The sequence below is a fragment of the Tamandua tetradactyla genome, chromosome 3 (genome assembly GCF_023851605.1).
Source record: "Tamandua tetradactyla isolate mTamTet1 chromosome 3, mTamTet1.pri, whole genome shotgun sequence".
In the NCBI taxonomy this organism is placed as follows: Eukaryota; Metazoa; Chordata; class Mammalia; order Pilosa; family Myrmecophagidae; genus Tamandua; species Tamandua tetradactyla.
This window is the reverse complement of record NC_135329.1, coordinates 132724590-132745997: the sequence shown is the minus strand read 5'-3', so window position 1 is coordinate 132745997 and position 21408 is coordinate 132724590. Positions and strand designations below refer to the sequence as shown.

Sequence of the window (21408 nt, the reverse complement as noted above, 5' to 3'; positions counted from 1 at the left end):
AGTAATTAAGTATATTTAATCACAATTAAAAGTCCTGCCAAGTTTAATGAGGATTTCAAATCTTGGAATTTTTTCTATGTACATTAGTAGGTTAAAATGGAAGAGTGCATATTAAATGTGTATATCTTCAAGCAGTATCTGACAATTTGGCAGAATACAGAAAAATGCCTATGTATTAATATATAAAATTTAAGAAGTTTGGTTTGGGTTATTGGCTTTAAAAAGAACTTCAAATAAAGCTTAAAAGTTTAAGTTTAATTTTAAATAAAACTAAAATCCACATGAAGATTATAGTCTTTATGGACTAAAAAGCTACAGAAAAACTCCTAAATTAAGAAAATTTTTATTATTTGGTTATCAACTATAATCTTTATCTGTGTAAATACTGATTTGTTTAGTTTATTCCAATTTTGACTGCTTTCCAGAAGATGATGGGTTTGAATTGTGCAATGAATTGCATTAACAAATTCTATCACTAAGAAGAATCAGTAAATTTAGGTTTTGTAAAGAAATGCCTTATTTTCTAGCTGATGTTTAGTCTTAGGCTTTAGTTCATGGAACGCCAATTTTCAGGCATAAGATTTCACTTTCAGCTAGATGTAAGTCTGTTTCATAATAGAACAAGAAAATTTGCTAGGAGATTTTCCATAGCAAACTAATGTAAAGTTAGGACTTAACACTCACATGTATGTGTAGAAGCTTTACAAATGCTAATTGTTTATGGTAATTTTTCTAATCACTATAGCACAATGCTTGCAAACATAAATGTTTTGCCTTTTTCTTTATATTCCTTCACTTTGTTCACTGATCATGATTAATAAGTTAATATTACTGCAATGTCTAATTACATCTTTTATGATATGTAAATAACTTTGAATCATGAAGATAGGACTACCCACATACTGGCAAAAAAAATTAAGACATTTATTAACTGAGTAGGATAATTATATTCAGGATAAATTGTTCAAAACTGATGAAGAGTGGACACCATAAGTATTAATTGGTAGTGTCTGTACCTATTTAAATATAAATATTTGAGAACCCTAATATTATCCTTCTCTTTTCACCATATACATTTTATTTTCTCACTTATTAAACTCAATTAATTCTTCATCCTAAATTCAAAATTCTAATATTTGTTACATATTTTGTCAATTAAAGTACATATTATGTAGTCTTCATTTTAACACCTATTTGAATTAATTTTCCTTTGAGTTCTGAATTCATTTTTCCTCTGGATTTCCAAATAGGGATCATATTTCGGTCAGATAAAAAGTTATTATTGACCATGTATTTTTCTAGGGCAAATCACATAAGATGTGGGGCAAGCATAGGAAAAATTTGAGAACAATTTGAATGATTACTAACTATAAAAAGGAAGCTCTGCTTTTCTGATTGTTACCACATGAATTTTTCAGTAATCTTTTGGCAAAACTGGCAAAATCACTTCCTTCAACATAAAGTGATGAGGGACAAACATGAGATTATGCCAAAAGTACTATTCTATGACTTTAAGTAATGTCAGTATCATTAAAGCAATTCATTATTGAAACATAACTGTAAATATGTTCTCAAAAAATCTGTCGAATATTATATTGACTCATTTAAGTCATTACCTATTTTAAATTAAATTCTATACATGAGTATCATTAAATAGTAGCTCTTTCATTTCTGTTTGGCCAAATTCAAACCAATAGGAGAACAATATATTGCTTAAGTATTTCATTATTTGCTATTGCTTAACCCACTGTAAATCAAGTGCACTAGAAGGAAACTGGGATGAAGTGGTGGAGGTACATTACTATTAACCTGGAGACCAAGCTGGTTCACACTACCTCAGATACCTTCAACGCATTTAGGGTACCCAAAGGGTAGGAGATGAGGGAGGTACAGAGATGAGATGAGCCTGTTAGAGACAGACACAAGACAGAGCAAAATAAAGAAATATAAAGATGAATGACAAAATTACATATATGTGTAACAATACATTTATTCATGGGAATAGAACATGAAGAAAGAAGGGCTAAATATTTCAAAAATGCTGATTATGTGAGCTATACTTTAAAAAACATGAAAAGTATGCACAGAATTAAACTTAGAGAAAAATTAGTATGCTTGAAAGTAATTAATGTAATACAAGAGATAACAAATGCAAACACATCATACTAGAAATATTTTCATTGTTAAGATCTAGTCTGACACAGGAAAGCTTGACATTCCAAACATTGGGAACAAAAATACAGCCTCTGAACAGACCCATCAGTTGTGTCAACAATGTCATCTTGAGTTTCTTGGATTAGTGGAAACTATAAACTTCATTAAACAAGGTTTAATGTCATCAACATGATTCTTTAAATATGTTTTCTCTCAAGCAATTCGAATTATTATTTGAGCTTTATTTTTAAAGGTAAACCATTATAAGGGATAATTTCTAAACCCTTGGTATCTTATTATTTTTTTTTTGTATGCTGTGTGGTGGGGTCACATTTCATTCTTTTTCCATGTGACTATCCCTTTATTGTAGCACCATTTACTGAATCTTTGTTTGTTTGGTTTTTCATTTGTTTGTTTGTTTAGGAAGTGCACGGGCCAGGAATTGAACCTGGGTCTCCCACATGGCAGGCGAGAATTCTACCACTGAACTACCCTTGTACCCCCTTGGTATCTTATTTTAAAGACCACAGTGTTTAAAAAACAAGTAAGTCAATAAATAACTGAACACATGAAAACACTGTACATCTGAAAGTAAAAAGTACAGCTTTTGTAAAAGAAGAGATTACCAGCAACAAAATTGATTTCCACAAGCCATAAATAAAAATCATTCACAATACATATGTGTACCTTGATTTAAGGGCTGGAATCTACCCAGGCCTAAAGAGTCAATTTATATTCCATTCCTCCAAATCTAAATGTTTTCCAGATACCTATAGCTTTGAGCCGTGAGTCAGAGACCTTCTCTGTAACTTCTGCTCTGTAACTCCTTTTTGAGATTCTAAGTACAACTGGGAATGCTTCAGGTTAGGAAGGGAAAAAGAAACGAGGTCAAAATCATTAAAAGAAAGGACAGAGTGGAGATACTCTGTACCTAAGGAAATGAAGAGTCCTAAATTATGTTGTAAGATAAAAGTTATTATAAGGGTAATTATAATTTAAAATAGATTTATAACACAACTGTCTTAAAATATAAATAATGCATGACCTAAATAATAAATACATATACTGATTTATTTTACTTTCTAGATTAAGTGACACAAAAGATGTTTTTATTTTTAGAAAATCTTTCTCATTTCAAAGGAAATACTTAAATATTCTTGATATATGTATTTTGAGTGCTTTCCACTCAAATCCTTTTCAGGGTTCTAACGTCAAAGTAGACATTATTTTTCTTTTATTTTTGCTGTTGTTTTGCCAAATGTAACTGTCACTTTTTATTGAAACATCAGAATCAGGCATTTAATTCTCACAGTTTTGATGCTTAATGAAAAGTGAAAGTTAAACACAGCATGGTGGCATTAGAAATGCGTGGTGAATCCATAGCATCCTGTATCTCAGTCCTGAGGACAGTGTGCAGAACTCCACGAAAAAAAATTAAACAAAAAGTAAAGTATGTATATTTGAAGATGAGCTTGACAAATTATCACAAATCTCTAAAAAGGTATGAACAAAAGAATATGCACTTGGGAAGGAGAGGAGCAAGTAAGCACACTATTTTGTTAATCTAATCTCTGAAACAGAGAAGATCCACATTTGAAATAGAGTATCTGAACGCTTAACCCTTGGAAGTACTACCAAGGTAGCATGTTTAAGGAAAAAGTGAATTAAGAAAGTAGAAACTTTATTCTATATGTTCTTTTAGACTGACTTACATAAGCATTCCTTTGTTTTTGAGGGAATTTCAATTGCTTTGCCTCCATAGTAAAGCCTATTAAACAAAAGGAGGAAACTTATTTCTACATCTATGCTTGGGAAGGAAAATGCTTTCTATTTTGAAGTTTCTTAAGAATCCTCACTCTATTAATTCTTACCCAATAATCTTAAAAGAAAAGTTAGCTGTTTGCATGAAATTCTCTATCGAAGAAATTTTTTGATACTAAGGATATTATGTTTATACTTTCATATGTTTTGAAATCGTTTTGCATCTTCTCATACTACTGAACACAGAATTTAAATCTGTACTGCTTATCTTGAACCAGAATATCAAATCTATATTTATGGGTATGAGTTTATATTTGCTTGTTTATCTAGAGTTCATCAGTTGTTCAAGTTCATAAGTCATTTGAGAACTTTAGTAATAAAGGTCCTTCACGCTTTTTTTTCACTACCAAGTAGAAGATTTATTTCTAAATTGGTGAAGTCTATACATATTTTCAGAATTCTCAACACACATAATTATGCAAAGTGTGTGAGGAAGCAAAACAGAGTCACAAAGAGGTGTTATAAGCCTAGGCTTAGAAAGCCATTTCTAACAGCATACTCCAAAACAATACTTAATTGGATATATGAATCTTATTAAAAATGTTTCCAAGTTTTTATTACACTAACGTATGTCTCAAAAAGATTTGTATGTATTCAGAGAAAGGCTGAATTTTTTACAGATGGTGACAGAATCACTTCAGATTCTAGCTTTCAGAAAAAAGTAAACAATTGCTTGAATAAGATAAATAGCAGCCTCTAAGAAGACCTTTTATCTATGCATATCAATACACAGACTTGTGATTCCTGGTTATAAGTCTATCATCTTATGCTTAAAATAAGTTTAATGCAGTAACAGTATGTTAAAATCTACAGAATATTACAATAAATGGCTGATCCAGTAAATTCAGCACTCTTCTGTATCCTCCAAAAAACAAAATGCAGTAAAATTATTGTGTAGTAAACATTATCCCCAATGAAACTTGAGGTTTGTTATAACTGTCTCTTTAAATAAACACACATCCTTCCTACAGACATCTAATTAATTTTTTATTTCCAGTAAAAGTAATGAAATGAATGCAAAAGTTTATTCTTAGAAAATATGGCTGTATTCATTGAGCATTAGTTAATGGGTATATTTAATAAGCTTTTTGAATCATGTAAACATAAACCCATATTCAATATTAGTAAATATTTGCATCTGTTTTCTTAAAATCACCATAACAAATAATAACTACCATTTTAAGCATACTAAAAGCACTAAATTTTTAAGTCTCTCAGAATACAGAAACTTTAAACTTTTATTTTATGTATCATATATTTTAAAGCAAATTTTGAGTTAAAATATGAATATATTTTAAATACATGATATGATTTAAAGCAAGTTAAACCTCCTCAAAATGTTCAGTGCAGTCTACAAATACAAGTTGGTACATACCATATATATATGCATGCACAACTACAGACTCTTCCATATAATGACATGGTTTATACGAGGCACCACAGACTCTTTACAAATCAAATGAATATTTCAAGAAAATTTTTTCCATTAAGAACTGATTCTATATTCCGAGAGAGAAATACACCAAATCATCTTTCATCTATTTACTAAAGCACTATATGTTTACATGAATTTGGTTTAGTATGAAAACTAACACAAATTCCCATATAAAGCAAGCCTGGAGAAAAATTTTCATGCATTTTTATTTAAGGCATCTCTGAAGTGTTGAGAATATGAGTGAAATTATAATCATGTATTCCATGCTGTCAATATGTGTTTTAATCCATTGATGGAAGTCATTTTCATTAATTTTTATATTTTAGAACTGGCAACATTTATATCATTCTCATGGTAACTTCATATTCCTGTGCAAGACTAAGGGAAAGGATAGATGATAATAAGAGGTCTCTAAGCAACTTCCTTAGCGTGACTGATGAAGGAGCAAATGGATGCAAGGAGAGAACAGCAACAACAAAAATACAGGAAGGGTGAAAACAATCTGAAGCACAAACCAAAAGGTATTAAGTCACGACTGCTAGAAAACGATGGTAGTCATCTATGTTGGCATGTGTAGAAGGTATTTAGGTTGGCTCCATGGATGCTGAAGATGCAGCACTGCAAGCAGCAATAAACCCATGAACTGAAAATCTGGCTTACAATATATATTGATCAGGGTCACAAACAGTGCACTGGCTGGTCTTTACAGTCATTATCTCTAAGGAATTTTTTGGCTATAACAAAATGAAACCAATATCTTTTTTTCTATAAAAATTAAATGGTGATTCTTATTCACTTAAACTCAAAGGCCATCTATGGCATAAGTCAACACCTTGATTTGCATTCTCCATTTATGAGACCTTGTACGGGATGTAATATATTCTCAGGTTATATTTGTTGAATTTGAATCTATAAATTTCTTTTGCATTCATTCATGAGCCTTTCAGGAAACTTAAATTCTTTGTTTAAAACTTCTGGAATTTTATGCTTTATGATAAAACTGTACAGGAATACCAAAAGAAAATTCCACTATAATACTCTCAACTTCAGTAAATCATTTCAAATAAAGCTGAGATATAAAGAGCACAGCAGAGTAAAGAAATATTTACCATTTTTATCCATGGAATTTGGCTCTGACTGCTTCTTTCCAATATCAGCAAAGGAACGAACAATAGGAATCCTGTTAGTGAGTTTTTTCTGATTTTGGTGGTGATGCTGTTTCATCAGTGCCTCGTGGACCCTGTGGCGTACATCTTCATTGAGCTGACCTGAGCTCACTTGTTGGTCAAGGACCATATCTGGAGAGAGAAGACAGGAAGAAGATGGGCACATTTATCCTGCAGTATATGTGCCAGTGATGAGCCACCAAATCCAAATATCATGTCCAAAAGAATATTTTTTGTCTTAAAATAGGGATGAATTATTTAAAAATCTCTCAGTATGGTTTTACATGCAGAAGCTTATCATCCTTTGGGAAAGTATTGTACAAGGGAGATTTGAACAAATTTTCATTACAAACCATTCAATTTTAAATATGTAATGATCTTGTGGAGTATTATTTTTCAAATGGACATAGTTCTATGGAGTAGAAAGCTCTTTATGTTTTTCACTACTCACTCTAGTGGGAGGGAAAAGAAGTAGGGGTAATATAAAAATAATTTGCATGTTTGAAATTGGAAAGTAGTTTCATACTTATATTTTAATAAGGTTTTCTCCCATTTTCTAGGATAGAGTAATTTTCCTGTTTCCTCTTTAAATGATCAGAAGTTCATCTGTGAAAATCTGATACAAGGAGGCCTGGGCATCTATCTTCAAATGCCTGCATTTGAAAAGTAAACAACTCTCTTTCACATTGATATAAAGACAGCTGTTTCTCAAAGATTACTTGAAAATGTGTTTAGATTTAAAAGCAGTTCTATAACTGCAAAACAAAGAATATAAGGTGATATTTCAGGAAGGCTATAATTAAGCAAATTGATATTTAACATACATTGTGTCAGAGATGTCAATAAAGTAAGTAAAGAGTAAAGGCATTTTGAGTTTCTTGGTAATGTAAAGATTTGCATAAGAAACCTCAGTGTAATTAATCTGATTTTAGATTATTAAATATTAACTCTATTTGCTTTTCTGAAGAACTGACTCTTTGTGTAAAGCAAACACAAATGAACACATTTTCCTTCTATTGCCCTATTCAGTACACTGAAAATTTCAAAATTAGCAGAATGCTCCCTTTATAAACATTGTTTTCCTTCAGTGTGAAAGAAAAATGAGCTTGGAAGGCAGACTTGGGTCACTCTGCCACGGTCTAACTGTGTAGCCTTGTAAAGCTGAGTAACCTCAGCATCCTTACCTGGAAAATGGAGATAATAATACCTGTATCACATGTCATTACCAGAATTAATTACATAAAGCACCTGACACACCGATATTGAGACCCTCTTTGCAATTTTCATTAAGTAGGTTATGGGTCCTGGTTTGAAATTTGTAGTGGCTTAACTATATCTATTTGCATTTTATAATAGTTTATCTAAGGCACAGTTGAATTTATCAGTAAGATAAAACCCAAATTAAACTGGCTAAAATGAATTTAATTGGCTCACAAAAAAGAAAGGCTAAAATTAAGGCTGGTTTTAATTCCATTTCTCTGTGATTTTATCAGCTTCCCTCTCCTGTAGGTGTAAGCTTTAACTACAGGCTGATTTTCCTGAAGGTCACAGGTAGCTGCCAGTAGCAACCAGGAAATATGTGTCTTTGTTCATATCCAGTGGAAACAGAGTGTTTGGCTTTTTACGATTCCCACTTAAGAGAAAAATTCCTTTTCCTCTGCCCAAGAAAAATTCCCCTAAGTCCAACTGACATAGTCCTGCCCATCCTGAACCAATCACTAGCAATAGAGAGGGGATTCCCATGATTAACTGAGACAAATCAGGATCTTCCCCTTTTCCTGTAGCCAAATCTTTAGACCAGAGGTAGGCAAACTTTTTCTGTAAAAGGCCAAATAATAAATATTTTAAGCTTTGAGAGCAAAAAGATTTCTGTTACAACTATTCGACTGTGTCATTGTAACATGAAAGCAGCGGTACATAACATATACTCAAATCAGTGTGGATATATTCTAATAAAATGTTATTTATGGACATAAATTTGAATTTCATATAATTTTCACACCACAAAAGATTAGTTTTCTTTTCATTTTTTTCAAACATGTAAAAATGTGGAAACCGTTCTTTGCTCAGAAGCCCTAAAAAACAAGCAGCAGGCCATATCTGGCCCATGGGTTATAGTTTGCTGACCACTGCTCTATTTGCTCATTGCAGTTTACAATGGAAAGAGGTAGAAGGAATCAACCATAATGCCCACCATAATTACCTTCAAAGTCCCTTCAAATTCTGAAAATTCATATAGAAAAGTATGATTCTATAAATAATATTTAAATCCTTATCTCAGTTCCTTGGAAATCAGTAGTTAAAAAACCCTCAATTCATTTGAATTAAAGGAAATGATAATGTGACATTACATTGAAACCTTGCTGAGAAGAAAAAAATGCATGTAAAATACGTATTATAAATTTCATAATAGAAGTTGTACAATAGGTTATTAAATGCCAACAAGATACCATCATAAGGTAGCTTCATCTATAGTCCATGTCAGTTTAGTGTTCTAATCAGAATCCGGGCTAATCATATAATAAACCATGGCACATGTTTATAGTTCTTAATTTCTACAAAAGCACAATCTTTTCAGGCTTGTACACTGCAAAAATCCACAGGTCATTGGTTTCATAGTTTCTTAGAGATAAGGTCTTTATTTGAAACAGTTATATAAAGAGAAAGTAAATATGAAAAAAATCACCCATCTGTTAATCAGTCACACAGAAACACACAGTAAACTCCCCAAGCCTCTGAGGTATGACTGCTTCAAATAATATCCTAATGAACCTGAAAAGTTAATCACCTTGCTTAAGAATATAATTTATAGCAGGGTGAGATTTAAATACCAAAGGGACTCTGATTCACTAATCACTTCCATTGTTCACGTCACCTCTATAATACATATTGCTATTAGCCATGAAAAGTAGGGAAGGATAATGGACCATAATGGCTTTGGGCCCAGAATCGAGTCCTCTGATCTCAGCAGGCTGTGATGCCTAAATAATACAGTCTAACCTGCCAAAGCACAATGCCAAGATGTAGGTGATTAAAGAAGAAGCAAGAAGAGAAAGGCTAAACAGGGCACACTTTTCTAGCAATAAGAAGGTTCTAGAAAAGCTAGTTACATTTGTGTAAAAATCCTCAGAAAATGAAAGATTGTTTTCCATACTAATCAAGAAATTATTTTATCATACTCAATCCATCTTGACTACTGAATGAAAGCCCCTAGAAACCCTGAGATTTTGCACATTCTAAATAAATCTCTGCCTTTTTACAGGTTATCATGTAAATGCTTTGACAATCCACTGTCTTAACTTTAAAAGATCCTGGGAGGAATATGGATTTTGAAGAGTCCAAATTCACTATTTTGGTTGCCAGCATTAACAGAAGTGTGTATGCGAAAAATGTAAACTACTATAAGAATGCTTACTTTCCAAGTCAAGGGTTGTAAAAGTATAGGCATGATAAGTTTGGTTTTAATCACTTCCTAACTCTCATCAACAGAATTAGGTTAAAATATGTACTCTGTCAAGAGAATATTTCCATTATTAATCTTCCCAATGCTGAATTTCAAAGAAATTAACATAGACTATAAAATTGCCTGTAATTTACAGAATATAATTAAGAAGCATGTTTAATCATATAAATAAATTATGATAAGAAAATATATATGGGGAATTTTGTATTTGAAAAGATCAAATAATATTTTGAAGTTTAAATTTATTCTGAGGTCCCTGAAATTTGGGAAACAGATATATTTCAATTAACTTTATCCAAAGGAAAATCCTACTTTAATTATACCAGAAATTCTTGACAGACATGTCAGATACAAATAGGATTATTTTCTACTAAATCTACAAAAATCTCTTTAAGGAATTATTTGAGTCTGTTAAAAACATACCAGAGTGTTGATATAAAAAATCCTTGCTCACGGGGTCATATATTTTTAAGAGGAAATGTCCAGAAAAGACTAACGCTGCAAACCTATGCATTCTCAAAGTATTAAGATTTAGAGCCCTTAAAGATAAATCATTACATCTAGCTCTTGGAAAATTTAAACTAGTGACTAATATATGTTTCTAAGTGCCTGAAATACAGGAAATAATGATAAATAGGAGGTGAAGAAAAGTTCCAGTGTTATTGTTAATCACTCTAGCCATAAATTATCATGAAAGAAAAAATTATGATTACAGATTAGCCAAAAGAAATTATTTCCATTTCTGAAAACAGCACCTTTGATATACCACTTTTTGCCTATTTGCTTATAAAAAAGGGAGAAAGAGCTTCATCCCTACCTCATAAGGTAGCTATGATATTAAAGTATAATAATGGATGTGAAAAAATTTGCAAAATTATGAGTCCTAAAATACAAAGCACTGTAATTTATTACACACTTAGTAATACCGCTAAATTTTCATAAAGTAAAAGGAGCAATCGGTAAAAAAAATAATAAAGCTATTATGAATTACAGAGAAAAAATATTTTAATGAGATTTTATTGAAGGCATAAATAAATACCTTTGGATTAAATAAGTCAAATTACAACTAGACAGTAAAAGAGAATCTCTTCTTATTAGGGATAAAAAGGAATCTAAATTAATACTGATCAGCACAAATATTTGTAGTCACACTATTCCATACAGGGTTAGCTCTAAACTACTGATATATTCTGAACGGTATTTCACAGCGTGCTCCACACTGAAAATGGGACATTCAAGTTGGGCTACATCAAATTCAAATATACAGACTAATTAGAAGAGTAGAAAAGAATGATAAAAGCTATTTGTGGTATCAAGGCTTCCATTGAACTACTTTCATTTGTACAGATAGACTAAGAGAATGTAATTGGCTAGAAAAAAAAGCTTAATTTAATGCAGCAAATAACTTTCACATATTCTACAGAATTGATCTTGGGGAAGGGGGACAAGGTCAGAGAAAGTAAGCATAATTTTAAGAGAATAAAACTGAGCTAAGGTGGTAAAAGCAACAACAAACTTTAAATCAAATTTTTTTTAATTTAATTTTTTTATTAATCAAAAAAAGAAAAGAAATTAACACAACATTTAGAAATCATTCCATTCTACACATGCACTCAGTAATTCTTAGTATCATCACATAGATGTATGATCATCATTTCTTAGTACATTTGCATCGATTTAGGAAAAGAACTAGCAAAACAGCAGAAAAAGATATAGAATGTTAATATAGAGAAGAGAATTAAAATAATAATACTAATAAAAATATATATATATATATAAAAAGGAAAAAGAAAAAAACAAAAACAAAAGATACAAACAAACAAACAAAAAACTATATTTCAGGTGCAGCTTCATTCAGTGTTCCAACATAGTTACATTACACTTAGGTATTATTGTGCTGTCCATTTTTGAGTTTTTGTATCTAGTCCTGTTGCATAGTCTGTATCCCTTTAGCTCCAATTACCCATTATCTTACCCTGTTTCTAACTCCTGCTGGTCTCTGTTACCAATGATATATTCCAAGCTGATTCTCGAATGTCAGTTCACATCAGTGGGACCATACAGTATTTGTCCTTTAGTTTTTGGCTAGACTCACTCAGCATAATGTTCTCTAGGTCCATCCATGTTATTACATGCTTCATAAGCTTAGTCTGTCTTAAAGCTGCATAATATTCCATCGTAGGTATATGCCACAGTTTGTTTAGCCACTCCTCTGTTGATGGACATTTTGGCTGTTTCCATCTCCTTGCAATTGTAGATAATGCTGCTATAAACACTGGTGTGCAAATGTCCATCTGTGTCTTTGCCCTTAAGTCCTTTGAGTAGATACCTAGCAGTGGTATTGCTGGGTCGTAATCCATTCTGCCAGTCTATATCTTTTGATTGGGAAATTCAATCCATTAACTTTTAATGTTATTACTGTTTGGATAATATTTTCCTCTACCATTTTGGCTTTTGTATTATATATATCATATCTGATTTTCCTTCTTTCTACACTTTACTCCATACCTCTCTCTTCTGTCTTTTCGTATCTGACTCTAGTGCTCCCTTTAGTATTTCTTGCAGAACTGGTCTCTTGGTCACAAATTCTCTCAGTGACTTTTTGTCTATAAATGTTTTAATTTCTCCTTCATTTTTGAAGGACAATTTTGCTGGATATAGAAGTCTTGGTTGGCAGTTTTTCTCTTTTAGTAATTTAAATATATCATCCCACTGTCTTCTAGCTTCCATGGTTTCTGCTGAGAAATCTACACATAGTCTTATTGGGTTTCCCTTGTATGTGACAGATTGTTTTTCTCTTGCTGCTTTCGAGATCCTCTCTTTCTCTTCGACCTCTGACATTCGAACTAGTAAGTGTCTTGGAGAACGCCTATTTGGGTCTATTGTCTTTGGGGTGCGCTGCACTTCTTGGATCTGTAAATTTAGGTCTTTCATAAGAGTTGGGAAATTTTCAGTGATAATTTCTTCCATTAGTTTTTCTCCTCCTTTTCCCTTCTCTTCTCCTTCTGGGACACCCACAACACGTATATTTGTGTGCTTCATATTGTCATTCAGTTCCCTGATCCCCTGCTCAAGTTTTTCCATTCTTTTCCCTATAGTTTCTCTTTCTTTTTGGAATTCAGATGTTCCATCCTCCAGTTCACTAATTGTAGCTTCTGTCTCTTTAGATCTACCATTGTAGGTATCCATTGTTTTTCCATTTTTTCTTCTTTGTCCTTCACTCCCATAAGTTCTGTGATTTGTTTTTTCAGATTTTCTATTTCTTCTTTTTGTTCAGCCCATGTCTTCTTCATGTCCTCCCTCAATTTATTGATTTGGTTTTTGAAGAGTTTTTCCATTTCTGTTCGTATATTCAGCATTAGTTGTCTCAGCTCCTGTATCTCATTTGAACTATTGGTTTGTTCCTTTGACTGGGCCATATCTTCAATTTTCCGAGCATCATCCATTATTTTCTGCTGGTGTCTGGGCATTTGATCAGATTTCCCTGGATGTGGGACCCGGCTGGTTGAAAGGTTTTTCTGTGAAATCTCTGGGCTTTGTTTTTCTTTTCCTGCCCAGTAGGTGGCGCTCGTGGCGCTCGTCTGTCTGCAGGTCCCACCAGTAAAAGATGCTGTGGCTCCTTTAACTTGCCAATCCGAATCTCGCAGTCGGCCCGGGAAACCGCGCGTGGGGCGGGGGTCGTCGGCCGCCGTGGCTTGGGGGAGTGCTGGTCCAAATTGCCCAGCTGGCCCGAGACGCCAAGCGTGGCGGGAGGGCCCCGCTATCCAACGTTCCCAGTCAGACCGGGGAGCCACGTGCGTGGAGGGGACCCCAGTCGCCAGCCGCTCTGGCCGGGAAAACGCGCGCCCCTCGGGTATCTCACCGCAGCGGATTCTCCCTGCCCGTTCAGCCGTTCCAGAATGGGGTATGCTGTCTTTTTGGTCTCTGTCGTGGCTCTGGGAGCTGTTTCGTATTGTTTCTGTTTCTTTAGTTGCTTTTCTGGAGGAGGAACTAAGACCCGCGCGTCTTACTAAGCCGCCATCTTCTCTGGAAGCTTTAAATCAAATTTTGGGGAGAAAATATCCCAGTAGGAACAATTTCATAAAGAAACCACTAAGAAATTACACGATTTAAAAAAATTAAAGTCTGGTAATTATCAAGGGCATTTTCTGAGACAAATTTTACTGGGGTTACAGTTTCATTTTATATATATATATACAGTCAATCCAAAGCTCTTTTGGATAAACCAATTTTCATCATCACTGAGTTATACAGAAGAAATACACTCCTTTGTTGGGGCAAGATGTTTAACCTTCTGAATCTCTATTTATTTATCTTTGAAGTAGGGGTAATAATAACAATAACAAGCCTCATATTTGTTATGAGTATCAAAGAGATAGCATACAAAGATAAGAGCTCCCTAAACTACAAAGTACTGTGAAAATCCCAACTACTTCATTCCTAATAAAAATATAAAAACGTTTATTGGATATCAGCAAGACCCATAATGTAAAGCTAAGAAATTGAGCTGGATAGCTACTATTGCAACATTCTCAGGAGGTTTGCTAATTTCTGGATTAACCAATTTTCCCTAAGTCTTGATTTAGTGTGAACTGTTACTGTACCCTATGCTCTTCTGGGAAGTATAATTTATTTAGCTTTATGCAGTCTTTTAGGCTCTAGTTATATATTTTAAAGGATAGCCTCTTTATAAATATTATATGAAACTCAGAGGAGGAAGACTTATCTTTCTTGTTTTCTTTTTGTTTAATACTGTGAGCCAATACTTCATTTTCTTTTCATATATTGCAATGTATGTATGTCTATCACCACCAGTGATAAAATAAATACTTTTTAAAGTAATCAAATTGTCATTAAAATTTGTACAACATCCACATCAAGCCATTTTTTTATCTTCAGGCAGCAGTTTTGGTATAATAGAACATCAAGCCATCTCTTTATCTTCCGGCAGCAATTTCAGTATAATAGAAGAAGTACTGGGCATAAATAAAAGACTCTTAAATGGAATCTGGGCAATGAAAGTTTTGGAGTTTCTATTTACTCATCAAAAAATGGAAATGACACCTACACTAGAGTCTTGTCTGAAAAGTAAATTAATATATTTCTTTTCTAATATGGCATTTTTTCTTTATGTGATGGTAACTTTTCTGAATTTGAAAAATTTTCTTTGTCAGCTTAAATCTATAAATTCTGCATTTTGGCAGAACCTTGAAAAACATATACACAGAGTCTTTGAGTATTTCTTCCCTTTCTACAATATAATTAAGATATTTAAACCTCCCTTAAGTCTTTCGATTTCCCCAATAAATTCCATATGAAATTGCATTTATAGTTTTCCAAACTAATAATTTTTAAAAAATTGTAAATCCCATTTTTCTTTTTATTTTTAAAACCTCCACTAATCATTTAATTTATGCTCTTTCAAAGTCCATTTTTAAATTTTTATATTATTTTTGCTTATTTTTTGCTTTTTGTCTTCCAAACCAAAAGATACAGAAGTAACAGTAACAGGCTTCATAAATATAAGTGCTTCTTCATATAGCTATATTGGGATTTTGATCCAATTCACTTATTTCAGGAGTTAGTCATAGTACTAAATTACGAAATGAATCTCAACTGTATTGCTTGGCTCCTTCTGGAATTCAAGCATTTTAATTCAGTTTAAAAAATGGCCACAGCTTCATTGACCTTTCTAAATCAATATTTTTTTTCCTTTTTTACTGAATTTTTTATAATTTTGGTTATTTCATATGTTTAAATATTGCACAATCTCTAGCTTTATGAGATTTTTTTTGCCTTTCATTTCCTAATAGTAGTAATTTAAGTAAATATGACAGTGAAAACCAATAATACTGGGAATAAAGCAACCTGATAAAGGGCAATATGAAAAACCCACAGCTGACATCATACTCGGTGGTGAAAAACTGAAAACTGAAAGCTTTCCCTCTAATATCACAAATAAGACAAGGATGCACACTTTTACCACAGCCATGCAACACTGTACTGGAAATTGTAAGCCAGAGCAATTAAGTAAAAAAAAAAAAAAAAAGAAAGAAAGAAAATAATTCTTCCTTTCCTACTGGACAGGAAGAATTAGAATTACTATTCACAAATCACATGACCTACATGTAGACAATTCCAAAGAATCTATAAGAAAGCTGCTAGCGCTAACAAATAAATTCAGCAAATTGATGGGATATAAAATCAATGGAAAAATTCACTAGTGCTTCTATACATCAGCAATGAACAATCTGAAAAAAAAATCAGCAACTTGATTTTTTACAATAGCAACTTGATGAATAAAAGATCTAGGAAAAAAATTAACCAAGATGTAAAGGACTTGTATGGGGAAAATGATGAAGAAACATAAAAAAAATTAAGGAAGCCCTAAATAAATGGGAAAATATTCCATTTCCATGGCACTGGAAGACTTAGTATTGTTCAGATGTCAATACTACCCAAAGCAATCTCTTTGCAAAAATGGAAAAGCCAATCATCTCAAAATCATATAGAAGGGCAAAGGGCTGCAAATAACCAAAACCATCTTGAAAAAAGAAAACAAAGTTGGAAGATTCACACTTTCTCATTTCAAACCTTATTAAAGGGCAACAGTAATCAAAACAGCATGTGACTGGCACAAGAGCAAACATACAGACCAATGGAATAGAATTGAGAATTCAGAAATAAACACCCACACCTCTATGGCCAGTCAGATTTTGACAAGAGTGCCAAGTGCACTCAATGGGGAAAGAATAATGTCTTCAACAAATAGAGCTGGGAAAACTGGAACTGCAGCAAAAGAATGAAAGTGGACCTCTACATCATATCATATACAAAAAGTAACTCAAAATGGACCAATGACCTAAATAGAAGAGTGAAAAGTTAAAACTTTTGGAAGAAAACATAGGGAAATATCTTCAGGACCTTAAATCACCATAACTAAAGGAAAAATAGATATACTGGACTTCATCAAAATTAAACATTTCTGTGCCACAAAGGACAATATAAAGAAAGTGAAAAGACAACCTACAGAATGGAAGAAAACATTTGGAAACCATATTTCTGATAACAGCCAGAATATCTAAAGAACTCTTACAACTCAACACTAAAAGGATAAATAATATAATTAAAAAATGGGCAAAGGACTTGAACAGACCTTACTGAAAAGAAAATATACACATGGCCAGAGAGCATATGAAAAGTCGCTCAACATCATTAGCTATTAGGGAAATGCAAATCCAAACAACGAGATAGCATTTTAAACTCACCAGAACGGCGGCTATTTAAAAAATGAAAATAACAAGTGTTCAAGAGATGTGGACAAACAGGACCTCTTGCACAATGTTGGTGGGAATATAAAGTAGTGATGTTCACTATGGAAAAGAGTTCGGTGCTTCCTCATAAAGTTAAGTATGGAATTACCGTGACTCAGCAATTCCACTACTGGATGCATACCCAAAAGAATTGACAGCAGAGACTCAAACAGATATTTGTACACCTATGTTCTTAGGAGCATTATTCACATTTGCCAAAAGATGGAAGCAACAAAAGTGTCCATCAACAGAAGAATGGATAAATAAAATGTGGTATATACAGACATTGGAATATAAAAAGGAGCCAAGTTCTGATACATGCGATAACATGGATGAAACCATCATGTTGAATGAAATAAGGCAGACACAAAAAATACATATATTGTCTGATCTTACTTATATGAAATACCTAGAATAAGCAAATTCATAGAGACAGAAAGTAGATTATTGGTTACCAGGGGTAGGGAGTGGGTATACAATAGGAGTTAATATTTAATTATTACAGAGTTTCTGTTGGATGAAACAGTCTTGGTAAAAGATGGTGGTGATGGTAATACAACAAGTGAATGTAATTAATACCACTGAATTGTACACATGAAAAGGATAAAATGAGAAATTTTATGTGGTATATATGTTGCCACAAGAAAAAATTTCCTAAAAATATCTCATTAGCTATACAAATAAATAAATACTGAATAGGAGTTGGGTATCTATGTTCTTGTTCTACTTCTAACCAGCTAGGCCATAATTCTCTGAGATTCAACTCCCTTTTATCTAAAATAAGGGGATTGGAAAATGATTTTTAAGAACAGAACATTGGTCATAAGAATTTATTTTCCAAAGTCCACACACATACAAAACTATAAAGAAAAGACTAACAAAAATCAGTTGTAACTGAAGGAGCAAAATAGCCTAAGAGAAAAAAAGATATACCTGCAATTTCTTCTAAAGTGTTGGCATGCATGTCCAGCAGCACTGTTCCGTTCAGAATACAACTTCTCAACTCAAACAAGCTGTGTAATGAAAGAGTAGCTACATAAGGCTTGCTCCACCTTTCTCCTCCATCTTCCACATCTTCTTCAAACTTCAACCACCTATGCAGAAAGTATTAGTGAGCATTTTGAATATATTATACTGTAGATGAATTATCTTAATTCCAACAACAAAAGATAGAAATAAAAAGATATTCATATTGTTTATTAATTTCATGGGTTTGAGAAGTACGTAAATGCAAGTGCAAGCCACTTTATTTCATTTAACTCTGTTGCACATTGTTCTTTTTGTAACTGAAAGATATATTGAAAACAGAGCAAAGCTTCCGTTATTTTGTTAATTTGTCTATTTCTGAAGAAACATTTTAATACAAAACTTTAATCAGTCATCACAGTGAATCTGTTATTGAACTGAGAGAATATACTTCTTCACTGAAAGATAATAGTAACTGAAAAAGATGCAAAAGAAAATGAGAGAATACTTGTTTTTTGTGGGATGTTTCAAAAAGGAATATTAGAGTCTCTTGATTTTTCAATTGAAATTTTAGGGAGGGTAATATAATCTAGGGCCTATTCAATAAGGAAAACCTGTATTAGGCCTGTTTGGATGAAATCAAGTGCTGGTGGTTACTTCCCAGCGATTGAATGTATAAGAAGTGAGCTCAGTCTCCATTCCCTGGGAGTTCCTGTCAGGAATGGAGAATAGAAGAACCTTTATCTCATGGTGCCAAATGGGATACCACTGCCTTGTTGGACAGAAAAGAATAGTAAGTAATATCCACTAATGCTTCTTACACAAGCCATCCATTTTCTTATCCTTTCTAGGCTTGCTCTCTCATCCTAGTAGATGAAAAATTCTACCATTTTTAATGATCCTTAGCCTACATTAGCTTTCTCTTCCCTCATATCTCCCACCATTTTCCCATTCCTTCTCTCTTTCATCATTTGTGGCCCAAAACATCCTCTCTCCATGTCATAGCACTTAAATGCTCTAAACTGTATTATATTACTGTTTTAGGTAATCAAATGACCCAACTCCACCAGAGAGCAAGTAAGTTGGAGTAGCTAATTAGAAAATAGGTGGATCAGCCAAAATAATTAACCAAAAGGGTTAATGAATGATTAATGTGCAAAGTACCAAGAGAGATCAAGAAGGCTACGAATCAGTCTCCAGTAGTATTCAGGGGACAAAAATTTCTTAGCATATGAAAAGGAAAGCAACATGAAAGAATAGGTGTACCTACCAAACATTCAGAGAGGGATGAATAGCAGTACCTATCATAAGTCTATAGAACATATGGAAGTTGAAGAAAATTTTATTTAAGCCCCAGATCTCTGAAAGCATAACTTCAATGCTGGCAACTTTATAGAATATTTTTGTCTACAAAATTTTTTTTCTAGAGGAAATATTTCATATTAGTGATTTTAAAGTGTTTCAGCCATTATAATATAATATAATACCTCACAAGACATGTGAAAGTCATTAGTGTTGTTCATTAACTATAACTGGTTCTCTTCTTCTTAATAAGGAGTAGGCTATCACTGTGTGGCTCTCTTTAAATCAGAGGAGGCCATGTGTCCATGACTAGTTCTGCCATTGAGCTATGAGCAGAAATTGCATAGAGTATTTCATTGGCAGGATAAAACCCTCCGGAGCTCTCTTTTTCACCTGACATGGCAACCAGCAATGGTCAAGATGGAGGCTGTTTCATGAGCCAGGTTCCCTAAGTGACTACATTAGCACATGAGCCGAGCCTCTCCTGATCCCATGATGGACATGTATCATGAACCATAAATAAATCTTTGTGGTTTGAAGCTAGTACAATTACAGGATCTTTACTGTAATATAATTTAACCCATACCAACTGATACAAACCATCATTTTAGCTATCCATACCAGCATAAAAATCCTAATTAGAATTAATGGTGCGAGTGAATATGATTTTGATAAATATAATAAATTAGTATTTTTCCATATATTAAAATAAGTCCCTGGGTTCTTAGACATTACACTCAAAGCACAAGAAACAAAAGAAAAAAATAGATAAATGGGACCTCATCAAAATTTCAAAGTTTTGTGCATCAAAGGACTTTACCATGAAAATAAAATAACAACTATGAAATGGGAGAAAAAGTTTGGAAACCACATATCCAATACTGGTTTAATATGCAGAATATATAAAGAAATCCTTCAACTTAACAAGAGGACAAACAACCCAATTAAAAAATGGGCAAAAGAGTTGAACAAACATCTCTCCAGAGAAGATCTACAAATGGCCAAAAAGCACATGAAAAGATACTTAATATCAGTAGCCATCAGGGAAATGTAAATTAAAACCAAAAGAGGTAACATTTCAAACCCATTAGATTGGCTGCTATTAAAAAATAACGAGTGTCGGAGAGGATGCGTAGAAATGGGAACACTCACTCATTCCTTGCTGGCGGCAATGTAAACTAGTGCAGCCACTGTGGAAGACAGTTTGGCAGTTCCTCAGAAAGCTAAGTATTGAATTACCTTATGGCCCAGCAATCCCAAAAGAATTGAAAGCAGAGACTCAAACAGTTACTTATACACTGATGTTCATAGATGCATTATTCACAATTGCCAGATGATAGAAGCAACCTGTCTCCATCAAACAATGAATGGATAAACAAAATGTGGTATATATACACAACAGAATAATATTCAACCACATAAAAGAATGAAGTTCTGATATATGCAACAACATGGATGAGCCTTGAAGACATTATGCTGAGTGACAACCAGACACAAAAGGACAGATATTGTATGATCTCACTGATATGAAATAATTAGCATAAGCAAACTCATAGAATCAGAATCAAGAATATAGGCTGGGCTCTGCGAAAGTGCTAAGGAGCTGGTACTCATGGCCCTGCCTCTGTCCTCGGGTCTCTGCTACCTGTGTTTCTTTCTCTGTTCTCACAGAGGTCATGGGTCTCTGGATTGGTTCCAATGCCATGAGGGCAGAAAGATATCTGCACACTGATATTCACAGTGGCTTTATTTATTCACAATTGTCAAAAGATGGAATCAATTCAAGTG

General features: G+C 33.2%; 1 protein-coding gene across 1 annotated transcript in view; it reads right to left on the bottom strand.

Moving 5' to 3' along the window:
* SLC4A10 (solute carrier family 4 member 10) overlaps positions 1-21408 on the bottom strand; it is a 263964-nt gene that overhangs the window by 117314 nt on the left and 125242 nt on the right. Inside the window, exons 5-6 of the mRNA XM_077154007.1 lie at positions 18286-18446; positions 6520-6708 (exon numbers count right to left, since the gene is read on the bottom strand). Of these exons, the coding sequence (XP_077010122.1) occupies positions 6520-6708; positions 18286-18446 (350 nt within the window). The remainder of the gene's footprint in view (positions 1-6519; positions 6709-18285; positions 18447-21408) is intronic.